General features: G+C 40.2%; 1 protein-coding gene across 1 annotated transcript in view; it reads right to left on the bottom strand.

Annotated features, from left to right (window-relative positions):
* Sc2 (trans-2,3-enoyl-CoA reductase Sc2) overlaps positions 1 to 14,846 on the bottom strand; it is a 50,557-nt gene that overhangs the window by 21,027 nt on the left and 14,684 nt on the right. The window contains exon 3 of the mRNA XM_067145129.2: positions 14,526 to 14,839. Within this exon, the coding sequence (XP_067001230.2) occupies positions 14,526 to 14,839 (314 nt within the window). The remainder of the gene's footprint in view (positions 1 to 14,525; positions 14,840 to 14,846) is intronic.

Raw genomic sequence — 14,846 nt, 5'->3', positions numbered from 1 at the left:
ACTACTAATAATAATAATAATAATAATAATAATAATAATAATGTTATTTGCTTTACGTCCCACTAACTACTATTACGATTTTCGGAGACACCGAGATGCCGAAATTTAGTCCCGTGTGAGTTCCTTTACGTGCCTCTAAATCTACCGATACGAGGCTGACGTATTTGAGCACCTTCAAATACCACCCGACTGAGCCAGGATGGAACCTGCCAAGTTGGGGTCAGAAGGCCAGCGCTGTAGCGACCAAGCTACTCCGCCCGGCACAATTTTATTTTAAGAAGTAAATTACAAGTAGACTTTTTGGAAAAGTAATGATACCGGTATTTTTTAAATGTAATCGTTACAAGTAATCCGATTACTTTTACCCAGTTACTTCCCAACTAGGAAAATGATTAACATTTTGTGTGCAATTCTTCCCTAAGATTCTGACATGTGAATGACCTATAATGTTGTTTAGAAATCCCCGATGATCATTTTGAAATATCTGACGTTATAAAAAGTATTCAGTGTTGTGAATTTAAAATGTTCATTGATCATATTCGCCAGATTAAATGATTAGTTATAGTATTAAAAGTGACGTTTAACTATATTTTAACTATGTTAAGAAAAAGTCATTAATAATAATAACATTATTATTATTATTATTATTATTATTTGTAGAAACGTTTTAATGCTGAAGTAGATTATTGTGGATTTCTTTCGTTCACATGAAATATTGAACACCATACCGATATGTCTCCGTCGTGTTCTTGTCACAACCTCCCTAACGGTACGGGGCGACGACGGCCGTGTCACTGGACCATTTGCGAATAGTAGTAACAACACTTCCCGGTACAGCAAACTGCGAGTCGCAGCGCAAGACTGTCACAGTAGCAGTGGACCGGTAGAGAAGAGGATCCTGGAGCAGGCTGTCACTGCTCCATTCGGAGAATAGGTGACGCGTACCGGTACGCCAGTACCGACACACCTCTAGTTACCATTATATCAGCTGATGAAGATGACTTTACTACCACTTGATCAGCTAGGCCTACAACCACGACACAATGCAACACCACAGGTATCATATCTGACACAAAAGAACAACATCATAATGACACACTCGTACTCCTCGCCAAAATGTGAGGAGGTAAAATATGACTCATTTATCAGGAGTAAAGGGACAAGCAAAAGGAAGGTAAGACACCAATAGATTGTTGGGGTTAGTTCTTTCAGAACTGTATGTTGGAAAGAATCATTGAATTTATGAATTAATGGATTCACACACACACACACACACACACACACACACACACACACACACACACGCACACGCTTTTAATAGAAAGAGGGATGCCCAAATAACAAATATAATGGAAGTAAAGGCCTTATTAGGTCTTCTATACCTTGCAGGAGTACTTCCTCCCATCAAAATCTGGATGGTGTTTACGCCAAGGATGGGAATGGAATTTTTTTTCTTTTTCTTTCAGAAACAATGGGTGGAGTGAATAAAAATGAGTAAGTGAGCGAGCATGTGCTCGCTGAGTGCTTGAGTGTGTTCCTGCCGATGAGCTTCCACTCCGCATTTGCGGTGAATAAAAATATAGAGCGGAAGTACAGCGTACACTATTGCACTCGAGTGTCTGGAACAGCCACTCAGTGTCCCTGATCAAGATCGTGCACGTGCCATGTATGTAACACCGACTGTGAAAACAGTTCGATGACTTCCGGGTAGTTCAATGCTTAACATGACAGACGACAGTGTGGAATTCCTTTAAAATGGAGATAAAAGCAGACTGGAACATACAATTAGGTTTTCAAAGTCACAGTTACCGGATAAGAAGCACAAGAAAACAGTGCAATAAATGCAGTTCAGTGTGAACTACTCACTAAATTTAACTCAAACATTTCCGTCCAACAACTGTCTGATTGGCTGAATGGTCAGCATTGAGGCCTTAGGTTCAGAGGGTCCCGGCTGAGTCGGGGATTTTAATCACATCTGATTAAATATTTTGGCCCGGAGACTGGGTGTTTGTCTTTGTCCCAACACTTTCCTCTTCATATTTGCACAACACACTACGCTACCAATCATCACAGAAACACGCAATAGTGATTACATCTCTACATCTAGGGTTGGCGTCAGGAAGAGCATCCGGCCGTAAAACAGGGCCAAATCCACATGTGTGGCACAATTCACACCCAGGACCCCACACAGGTGGGGAAATAGGTAGAAGGAGAAGAATTTCCGTCCAACAACTGTTGGTAAAATATTACAAAACATGAAAACAAGACAAATATAACGGAGAATTAAAGCGTACAGGAAACAAATGCATATCGTTAAAATAATGGGAGAAGCGGCTGATGAATCTGATGCAGGGGGAGAATAACCCTACCATCGGCCGTCTGAAAGGTAGGAAATCATAGCCCGAATATTACGACATTAATAAATTGAGGAAAATGGTAGGCCTATAACGTAAATAACAAACAATTATGATGAAAATAATATATTGACAATTTAATGAAATTTTTAAGGAGCCAGATCTGCAGGACCGGATGAGTTGGCCGTGCGGTTAGGCGCGCAGCTATGAGCTTGCAACCGAGAGATAGTGGGTTCGATCCCCACTGTCAGCAGCCTTGAAGATGTTCTGTGGTTTCCCCATTTTCACATTAGGCAAATGCTGGGATTGTACCTTAATTAAGGCCACGGCTGCTCCCTTCCTACTCCTACGCCATTCCTATTCCATCGTCGCCATAAGACCTGTGTCGGCGCGACGTAAGTAAGTTGTAAAATCTGCAGAAGTTGTCATCCCTTCGACTTCCTACAGAGGCGTCATAATTCTGCAAACATCGGAGTTTCTCCGAATTCGGGAGTCATAGAGTCAGGCCGTGATGCATCTACGCTGGTTTAATTCTTCCTTTCCATTGCAAGTGGTCTGTACATTAATGCTAGGGACGCCTTTTCTGTAAATGTAGTAATTCCCATGAACATGCGGCTACTGAATTTGTACACGAGTACAGTCTACAGTTCCGACAGCATAAGGGAACCTGAAACGTTCTTGTCACTCAGCCCGTGCTTCCTGCATCTAAGCAACATTTGTTGGAATTTTATCTAATAATATGCTTTCATTTCTGTTCATGTCAAAACCTGCAAAAATGTTTTTGACACAGTTCTCCCCATGTCTTCACCAACTCCACTCCAGGGTCACCAACAACACGCAAGAAGATTTATATTTTTTTCCTTCATTTGTTAGTGCACCACCTCTTGTTTGTTTAGAGTGCCCAAGGAAATGCTCTGCTAACCATTCAGCATGCTCCTTGAAAATCCACAGCCTGTTTCCAGTCATCTGACCGGGTCAGGAATGGAATGAATGAAGCGGTGAGGATAGGAATCATGCCGGCTGCCAAAACCTGTCGCACTCCTCTGGGGCAATGATTAATGACTGACAGATGAAATATAATATGAGAGTGCTGTTTGAATGAAAGATGACAGGAAAAACTGGAGTACCCGGAGAAAAACCTGTCACGCTTCCGCTTTGTCCAGCACAAATCCCACATGGAGTGGCCGAGATTTGAACCATGGAACCCATCTGTGCTGCCATCTGAGCCACGGAGGTTCTTCAGCATGCTCCTTACTGGACCTTTATAACACTGTAATCAAGTTGAGGCGATTCTCTGCGAAGTTCATATAATTTTATTTTCCGATTAACCACCACTATCACCTCTGCCATGCTATTGAACTTGACACTTATCATTTGGAGTCACTGAGTTAGCTCAAGGAAACATGAGCAGGCGCTTACCAGAAAGAGTGCCTGCTTCATCTTTATTCACCAGAAATCTGGAGCGCCCACTCTGCTACTCGAGCGACTGGAGCGTGTGCTCAAGGTCACAGGTCTGCTGTGAATGACTGCTTCCGACAGGCAGTTTTTATTCACCTCATTGCGAGTGCCTGCTCTAAATTCGCGAGTAAAGAGTGCGTGCTCATTTTTATTCACACCACCCAATGTCTCTTTAGAAGGCTTAGATTTCTCTTGGCAACAGTTTTGATGACAAGACTAACAGAGAAGAGAGGGGAAAAAGTTGACAAGTTGCTGAGATTTTTGAAGTAATCGACTAGTGCTGTAAAATACGCTATCCTGTAGGAGAGAATATTACCATAGATTATATATATATATTTATATCGTATGGTTTACAATCACATCACAATAAAAGTATTTTAAAACTATTTACACATCAGAACACATTAAGTTACAATGTCAGATTGGTATCTGTAATATAATGAACACCATTTTGAGTAGCCATCAGGAACTCGGCTGGATCTCCTGAAAAGGTTGTTAGAGGGTATTCTTGGATAATATGCTGAACAGTTTGTCTTTCAGCAACACAACTACACTCGGGAGATTGAATTTTCTTCTATTTATAAAGGGAGTCTGCACATCTGCCACAATTAGTTCTGATTTGGTTTAGAGTACACCAAATTTTTCTGGTGAGCTCAAAACATGGTGGCTTAGATGTGATGCATGGCAAAGCTTGCTGTTCTGGTGTTGCAGAGGTCTTCCATAATTGCTTCCAGCTGTCATTCATGTTGAAATTACTTTCAGCAAGCCTCCTTGCAGTATTCAATGGAGGGTGGCGAGAGCAAAGTGTCTTCCTGTTAATAACAGGGAGGTTACCGGGCAAGTTGGCCGTGTGCGTACAGGCGCGCAGCTGTGAGCTTGCATCCGGGAGATAGTAGGTTCGAATCCCACTATCGGCAGCCCTGAAAATGGTTTTCCGTGGTTTCCCATTTTCACACCAGGCAAACGCTGGGGCTGTACCTTAATTAAGGCCACGGCTGCTCCCTTCCTACTCCTACGCCATTCCTATCTTCCTACTCCTACGCCATTCCTATCCCATTGTCGCCATAAGACCTATCTGTGTCTGTGCGACGTAAAGCCCCTAGCAAAAAAACAGGGAGGTCAAGATGTTCAGGAAGAGAAGAATTGTTGCATATATTATTGTACACCTTGGTAAGTACTTGTTCTCTTCTCACGGATGGAGGTGCTATGCGACTTTATGATGGCAGCCAGTATGTTGGAGTACATCTGATTGTCCCTTATATTAAACGCATGGTTTGGTTGAGCTGAGTATCAGCAAGCTTAACATGAGCACTGTTTATCCAGATTGGTGCACAATATTCAGCCACGGGATAAACTAGTCCAAGGGCAGAAGTCCTAAGTGTAGAAGCTGTTGATCCCCATGTAGTGCCACACAGTTTCTGCAGGATATTATTTTTGGTTCTGGTAAGATGTTCTTTGAACCTTAGAGTCCTATCTAGAATGACTCCTAGAAATTTTGGATACTTGGTATGCGAGAGTAATCTGCCATCAAAGTGAACTTTCAGTTCTCTATTCGCTTGTTTATTGTTGAGATGGAACGAAGCAACTACTGTCTTTGCTGCGCTTTGCTGTAACCTCCAGTCACGAAAGTATCGCTCCATAGTAGATAGGTCTCTGGTTAGAATACCCTCGGTAACTTCAAAGTCTATGTGGCTAACAGCAAGGGCCCATTCATCTGCGTACCCAAACTTCCTAGCTGTAGTCTCTGGCATACCTTCTATATATAAACAGAACAAAAGAGGATCCAGCACAGAACCCTGTGGGAGACCGTTATTAAGACTCCTCAGCGAGCTCATACTATTACCAATTTGAACCAGGAAGTTTCTGTTACTGAGCATGTTGTTAATAAGATTTCCAATGTGCAGGCATGGAATGGTTCGTAGAAGTTTGAGAATCAGTCCTTGTCTCCACTCAGTATCATATGCTGCTGTTAAACCAATGAAAGCAATTGAAGTTTTCTGGTGTTTCTGAAAATTAGCCTCTATGAATTGTCACAGAAAGGACTTGATCTGTACAGCTTCGGTGCGGGCAGAAACCAGCTTGTTCAACAGGTAAGATGTTCGAACCCTTTTGAGGATGCTGCATTTTCTGAGCCTACATGAATTCAAAACTGGCAAAATATGGTATAAAGATATTTGACTTGTGTGATGCCAGGGTTTTTTTTTTATGCCCTCAACATGGAAGTAACTGGATGGACCTTTTCAGAAGGATATTCAACCTCATCAGATGGTACTGAGATTAATAGACCAAATATCAGAAACAGGACAAAATGTCACTACTGATAACTAATCCAATTCCATAACATACCACTAGCCACCGAACTACAGAGATCACAGATTATCTCTAGTTGGCACTATTTTGAAGATTAAAAGAGAAATACCAGCTATATTTAGCAAAGGAAAGCGACGTAGTGCAGTAGTTTGTTTGGTTTTGGTGAAAATACGTCTTCCCTTTCATATGTACCAAAGAAAAACCGGGTGGTGAATGTGACATCTTCCATCCACTTTCCTGATGAAATTGATGAATCTACTGGAGAAGCAAAAAAGAACCTTAAATGTTAACATTCTACATCATCACAAAGGAAAGTGGTGATACAAGAGACAAAATGAAAACAACATAGGAAAACTAATAGATGACCATGAGCACTTCGTTAAGGCGCTGAAGTCTAAACGGTCCGACACCAAGGTTAGCCGGTTCGAGTTCCATTGGTCGAAAAAAATTTCACCACCAGAATGTTGGCCGGCAGGGTAGGGGAGGTATACAATTTCTAATCACTACACTGTGTGCCAAAAGCCTGGATTAAATTCCAAACCTCTCCGCAGTGCTCATATAATAATAATTTCGTGTGGCTATTTCTAGCCGAGTGCAGCCTGAAGGCACCGGCTGTATGTAATTGACCATCTCAGAAACAAGCCTGAGAAACGTTCACCCTGTTCAAAATCATTAGCAATTATGAAAGTTCGATTGCATTCCTTCAGTTTATCCCACCAAAGAGGCACAGATAAAGACATTTGTTATCTGCAACTGTAAGGCTACAAAGGGCACTAAGGAAAGTTTTGCAATAAGCAAAAACAGTTGGCTGGACACCCCTGTTATGGTGAGGGATGAAAAGAGGGGTGAAGACCTGTCCAGAAGAGAGCAAGACTCGATCTTTACACCAGTTTTTACCAAGCAGTGGGATTGAAAGCAAGTTAAGTTGTCAGTGTGGTCTAAAGGTGAATATCGCGCAATTATCCGCTACAATTTTGCTCATGGATTAACTGTTGACCAGTGCCTGAAGGAAATGACTCCTATGCTGGGGAAAGACTGCCCACATCGGACAATTTTCTGTTGGTACAAAGAGTTCCAGAGGGGAAATTTTGGGGTTGAAGACAATCCTCATTCTGGGCAACCGTCTGAATCAGTGACTATAAAAACATTGAAGCTGTGAGGAAAATGTTGCATCAAGAGAGGCAGTGGACATATCAGCAGGTAGAAGAGACCCCCCCCCCCACATCCCTGCACCAGCTATTCATTCAATTCTATACGACCATCTCCAAGTTAGAAAGCTTTGTTCCCTTAGGGTGCCCCATTCACTTTCAGAGGAACAAAGGGCACTTCGAGAGAAATGGTGCCAAAAAAAAAAAAAAAAAAAAAAAAAAAAAAAAAATGCTAATAAGCTTGAAAATGGGACTTTGCGTAACATCAATAGCATCGTTACCGGTGACGAAACTTGGCTTTATTATTACGATGTCCCAGCAAAATCCCAGAACAAGGTGTGGCTGTTTGAAGATGAGAGTACTCCTGTGACTGTGCAAAAGTCAAGGTCATTGAAGAAAAGGATGGTTGCAGTATTCTTCACTGAACGGGGCATCCTGACTCAGGTTGTGCTATAAACACAAAGGACAGTTACTGCGAAGTGGTACAGTGAGACTTGTCTGCCTCAGGTCATCCAGGCTCTCAAGTAGCTCCGTCCAAGGTCATGGACCAACACTTGCCTCTTACATCACGACAGATCGTGCTAATGTAACGATGGATTTTCTTGCCAGATCAGAGTTGACTGTGCTTGATCACCCTCCATACAGTCCTGATCTTGCCCCATGAGACTTCGCACTCCTCCAAGAAGTGAAGCTGAAGCTGAAAGGGCAGCGTTTTGCATCCGACGAGGAGCTTCTGACAGCATGGGATCAAGAGAGTGAAAATGTAACCGAAGAAAAGAGGCAGAGTTGGTTCAGTAACTGGTTTCGACGTATGGAGAAGTGTAATGAGTGTGATGGAAATTATTCTGAAAAAGTCTAAGGTGTTCACTCACATTGCAAAACTTTCCTAGTGACCTTTGTAGATGTGTGTTAGATGATTTTTTTGTGTACACAGGGGCAACTACAGAAATAATTCCTGAATATGCAGCTATCGTGATACTAATTGATAGGTACTTGCTGAAAGGGGATACACTGTGGATAGATACCTGGTATTCAAGTCCACAAGTGTATGACCACCTGCACAAAAACAAAACTAACAAGAGATATCAGAGGAAAACAACATGAGAAGTTGTATGTTGACCACATGACACTGAAAATATGAGACCCACAGAAATGATGGATGAACAAGACAGCCTGCAGTGAAACCCCATTGTGTAATTGACCATAACAATGACATAAGTCCTGTTGATTACAATTATGCCAAGTTATGAGTGTTAAATTGAATATTAATGAAGGGTATTTGTAGAACACACTGTGAGCATGAGTGAAAGTTTTTAGAGCAGCATTCAGGGATGCTTCATGTAGATATTGTTTAAATCCGGCATGTTCATTGGCCTTAAGCCAAAATGCTTATCTGTATGTTTTGCTTAATGCGCGCAAGCTTTTTCCCCTGGAGCAAGGTATGGTGCGGTATCACTTCTTGTTTGGGTCCGCTATGGGACGGACATGTCTCCATGTAGCACCTTATTCACTGGAAGCTTTGCTGTTTCTTAGGGTAAGACTTTCTTTCTTTCGGTTCAATGACGTCAAGGAACTAAACGTTTTTCTTCTATCCACAGTACAGTATTTTGAAAGGTAAATTTTAAGATGAGGTAGTTCAGTTTGAACTTTCCTATCAACATCTTGTGAGGTAAGCAACTTTTATATTGAATTTGTGTATTAATCATTATGTTACCTCTTTGCTTGTGGATGTAAATAGTTGTACTTCACTTTGTGGTGATACATTTAAGCCTCTCACGACTTTGAAATGTGATATTATAATGTTTCAAAAACTCATTTTCTATTTTCCCTTTCTTAAATTTTAACTTCATCACCTTTTAAGTAAGGTAAATTTGATCATGTAGTGTAACATTTGAACACGTACAAAATCCTGTGAATTTTTAATGAAAAATCACTTTTAAGAGCTCGTGTGCAGTTCTCTTTTAAATCGTTCCGTATTTGATGTAATGTTTCTTCACACACATTTTGTGCTCGTAAGCACCTTAAATTATTTTACTGGTATTTGATTTTCTGTTCCCCTCTTACTATATTTTAATACCAGTTGCCTTTTTTTTTTTCCCCTTTTAAATTTTACTACATAATAAATATGTTCTTAGGATACCTGTTTACTTATATCATGGCCTCAACTACACTCAACTACCATGGCATCTCGTTATTCTCTGTTCTTTTCCTTTTTTTCTTGATGAAGATGTTTGCTGTTTAAAAGGGGACTAACAGCTAGGTCATCAGCCCCTAATGGTATGAGGTGCAACAAAATTAAATTATAATTAAAACTTCAAACTGTACCCACTGACTAAAATATGAAACGAATGATGAAAAAATGACCAAGTATCCAAAACTATCAGTGGATCCAATCATTTTCTGATATACTGCTTGTTGTCCAAAGGGGACCAAAATCCATATCACCGGTTCCTTATAATAGTACTAATCACTGGTACAGCAGAACGATAGTGTTCCTCCTATAGTGGTACTAATCACACGTAATGCATACCGATGGTATGTCACATGCTGGTACCACTCACAAGCAACGCAGACCCATGGTGTTCCTCACATAATGGTACTACTCTCAAGCAATGCAGACCCAGTGTTTTACCCACATAGTGGTTCTAATCATGGGCAACAGCCAAACCCGTAGTGCTCCTCACATAATGGTACTAATAAGAAGCAACGTAGACCCGCGGTGTTCTTCATAGGTACTACTCATAGGTAACGCATACCCATTCTGAACACAGGGATACGACACATTCCGGCGCAGCGTATGGCACCTTTTCTCACATAGAAATTAGTCCGTGCGCCCGAGTGCCTCCCATCCCCCCCCCCCCCAAACCTATTGTGTACCTAACATAGTGGTACTACTCGCAAGTAAAGGCGACCCATGGTGTTCCCCACGTGATTGTACTAATCACAAGTAGTTTCATGGTTCTAATGAAATCATCCCTTGGTCCTCAATATGACAATTTAAAAGTCATCTCTTACGACAGGCAGCGGATACCGTGGGTGTATTCTTCATCTGCATCCCCCACCCACAGGGGGTAGACAGAAAGAAAAAATAAGGATCCGTCACTTCGAAAAATGAAGTAACGGACGAAGAAAGGCAAGGACCGCGAAGGCCGTGAAAATGAAAGACTCCCTAGGCCTCAAATGCTCTAATACCATTGGGGTCGGAAAAGAACAAGAGTCGACCAAGGGACCAAGGGCCCCGTAGTCGCCGAACCACGCTCCTAAGTTGAGAGCCCCTGTGGCACCTTTTAGTCACCTCTTACGACAGGCAAGGGATACCATGGGTGTATTCTTCGTCTGCATCCCCCAACCACAGGAGGTAAGCAAAGAATGGAAACACTTATCACTTGAATTTGTTTAGTTGGTCATATACCTCTACTCGTATTTATTTTTCTGGAAATGTATGACTATACTGCTATCTGTTCTAAGGCTAAAACAATTTATCTGAAAAAAGCTGAAATAATAGGCTTTACAGGCTTACACAAACAATGAATGTAAAATTTATAAATGTTTTCTATGTGTGTTTACTTAGCAAATTATGCAGGAACTCCATAATATCATTTTAAGTTACTCAGAGCAACCATCTTCTTCTAATGAACTGGAGCCTTCTGCAACTTCACATTCACAGGATATTTTTGATGCGCTCTGATATTTACTACCCGAAACAAGTTCTGAAAGACAATGATCTTCACTTGATTGCTTGAGGCCATTTTGCACCTTCCAACTGTAAACGCAGCCCTCGCTATACGTTCTGTGGATTGCCTGCTCAAATCACACTATTATATTCAGAAGGATGGGTCACGTAGCTGTCAACTTGCATTTGGAAGATAGTGGGTTCGAACCCACTGTCTGTAGGCCTGAAGGTGATTTTCCACCGTTTCCCATTTTTACAACAGGCAAATACTGGAGCTGTAGCTTAATTTAGGCCATGGTCACTTCCTTCCCACTCCCTAGTTCTTTCCTGTCCCATTGTCAGCATAAGACCCATCTGTGTCTGTGCTTCATAAAGCAAATTGAAAAAAAAGAAGGCCATGGAATCTCTAAAGTCTAGGTACTCTACAAGAATTGCAAAGCTACTAAAATCCTTCCATTAAAACACAATATTCTTTGAGTAAACATTAGATTATCATGATGTCAAAACATTTCCAACATAAGCTTAAAGGGTTAAGGAGGATAAAGAGAAAACACCACATGAATGCACAATAAAATTAAATTACTACAAAATCTTGAAAGAGCAACTACAAAAATACGAATCCCCCAACCCTACTAATAATAAAGGATGAAAATGGTATGCTGGCTAACAAAGACAATGCAGAAATCCTCACTAAATATTTCAATAAATTCCTAAATTACGAGGACCTGGCAGAACTCAGTAACTTGAAGAGCAATACTCCATTACAAAGCACCAGGAAATCAGATTTGGAAATATGCAGGAAGAAAACATAATAATTAAAAAAAAAAAAAAAAAAAAAAAAAAATCCAACCTCGGTGGCATAATGGTTAGCACTATTAGCTGCCATCCTCGGGCTCCCAGGATCGATTCCTTATACTGCCAGAAATTTAAGAAAAGGTAAGAGGTCTGGTGTGTGGATAAAATGGTACATGCAGCTCACCTCTACTGGGGGTCTGCCTGAAGAGAGCTGCGCACCTAAAGACCAGGACACGAGTTTAATTTTTTTTTTAAAACAGGCCCTAATAACTACAGGGGAATCTCACTTCTACGCATAACGTACAAAATCCTTTCTCAAATCATCTTTAACAGAATTCAGGTTACAACTCGAGAAGGAACTAGGAGAATACAGGAGAGGTTTCTGACCCTAACAAACAAGAAGTCAAAAGTTAAGTTTACAGGCGAATCACCAGAACCATCTGAGATCAAAACAGGACTACACCAGCGTAATGGACTATCACCACTACTGTTTAACTGCAATCTAGAAAGTGTAATGTGGAAATGGTTAAAGAAATACCACCCCCCACCCTCTCCAATAAAAATATAGGCAGAAAAATCAATACAAACTGTCTTAGTTTCGCCGACGACTTCACATTACTAAGAACCGACTTCAATGAAGCTAAAAAAACATATCGCTACTTCAAAACTCTGGAACTAAAACTGGCCTCAAAACATCATTTAAAGAGACAGGAATTATGCCCCAAACACTATCATTAAAAGAAGTATAAATGACAAAGTAAAAATAGGCAAAGAACCTGATCGGAAAAATCTCGTTCCAAATAAAGGATGAACAAACAAGCTAGTTAAAAGTAAACCTGGGACATCTTAAAAAAAAAAAAAAAATTCCATAAATTACCAGAAAGACGGACAGTGGCAGATAGTGCCCAATAAAGACATGTATGAAGTGTAGGAACCCATTACTGATACTATGCGTAAGAGACTGGGATTCTTTCGACACACAATGATAACTACTATCAAAGGGTAAACCTATTCAATACTATTAGTTTGTATATTGCCTTATAAAACTGGGACTAGTTTCGACCCCATATATATTGGGTCATCTTCAGCTATGCTCCAATTGGAAGACATAAGCACACATATAACCAATAATGATATAAACACTGATATGACAATTTATAGTCTTTATTTAAACCATTGATGAAATCAGAATAACACATCTACACTTTAAACTTTTAACATATCTACACTTTAGTTTAAAGTGTGGATCTGTTACTCGGACTTCAGTGGTTTAAATTATATCAGTGTTTACACAGAAAAGGATACCAACTCCCAGATCAACTAAAAAACAATAGCTGCTGTAGAAACGACAAAATAGTTCGGCATAAACCACAACATTTTTCTGCCCAGAGAGAGGCATTGTGATAGTTGGGAAAAGCAAATTTTCAAAGACCTTGCAAAACGTGATGTAAATTGGCAGGAAAAGGTAGAACATCAGCTGTGGATGGACAGGACGAACTGGAAGAGGCTCGTAAACACCCACACCTGGCTTGCTGGAGCGGAAAATCGATGATGACCACAATTATCTCTGTGCATCTCACATAATTGTTGTTTTATGAAGTTTGTTACCTACAAGATTCCAACAATAATGGCATACAGTTCGTCTTTTAATGTAAAAAATACTTGCAAAATCAAGTAACAAAAATATTTATTATACCAATGATGGGATATTAAGGTTTATTCCCACCATTTGCCTGGTCTGAAAAGGGAAACCATATCAAAACAATGGCAACCGAACCATTATCTTTCGAATACAAACTTACAGCCAGACGACCAACACCATGTATCCACTACCTTGGCGCTGCAGAAAATCCTCCTTGGATAAGATGTTACAGTGTAATTTCTTGATTAATTCACTTCCTACATGCCAGAAATTATGCACTATATCAGAAAATTTGTCTCTTGATTTTCATAGCTTCTCTGCCACAGACAGCAGTGAAAGACTGCTTTGCTGTGCTCTATTCAGTGCATTAACTTCCCATTCCTATCAGAGCCTCCAAAGCACAGATAGAATAGCATGAATACTATGATGGCCTAACGTGTCCAGTACCAGTAATTATCAAAATATGTATAACCCAGAGAAATGGCAAAATAAAGTTACCTAACTTCCCAGTTCCTCCCCACCAATATTCTGACAAGTTGTTCCACTCCGAGACTAATTCGAATGTCATGCAGACATCTCCTCACAGCCCACTTTGGGACAGACAATGCAGTCAAAAATCAGGAACGGTAACATCTCCTCTGGTGTAAAAATGTGAAAATATGGAAGATCAGAATTTAGTATTCCCCTTTTTTCTCTGTTACAAAGTATTCTTCAGTTATGAATGACAGGGTGTGGAAAATAAATTGTAAATATTTGTTATTCATCGTCACAGGATGAATTTCTGTTGTGCACAAGATTGGAAATCTTATTTCCTACAAATTTTATTATGCAGTAATTATCAACAGAACAGAGATATTTGAAAATTAATTTTTAGACCTCCTTCTAAACTACCATTTCACCCAATTTGAATTAACGTATTTATAGCCTAGTTTGTACTGTCTTCTCCCTTCACCTTAAATATTGATTTTCATCAAGATCTGTTCAGCTGTTCTCGTTAATCATGTACATGCATACAGATATTGTGGAAATTTTAAAATTGCATTTTCCTTCTGACACAAGTATAGACAAACTTCATTTTAGATAGATATAAGGGAATATTTTAAAAACAAACTATTACTGCTTAAAAGTGCAAGTGCTCTACTTACTGAACAACTGGCTGAATAGGGACAGCTGAGGCTCCATCTCCATAGAACAGCCAAGGTCTTTGATAAATCCAAAGATAAACAGCTAGTGGACCTGCATATTCAGCTAAAAATACTGTCTTCCAACCAATCTGTGGTCCTAAATCCTTCACATACAGCTTGGTCCCATTCTTTAAACCTAAACTTTTTAACGTTTCTCCATCACTAAGACTCTTTCCTTTTGATTCCAAGCGTATTGACTGACGGTCAGGATAAAGGCTTTTTTTCAGTCCATGTATTTGTTTCTTAATCTCTTTGATTGAAGTAGTAGGGTTAAGCTGAAAC

This window comes from Anabrus simplex, chromosome 4 (genome assembly GCF_040414725.1).
Source record: "Anabrus simplex isolate iqAnaSimp1 chromosome 4, ASM4041472v1, whole genome shotgun sequence".
Lineage (NCBI taxonomy): Eukaryota > Metazoa > Arthropoda > Insecta > Orthoptera > Tettigoniidae > Anabrus > Anabrus simplex.
This window is presented reverse-complemented; position numbering and strand designations above follow the sequence as displayed.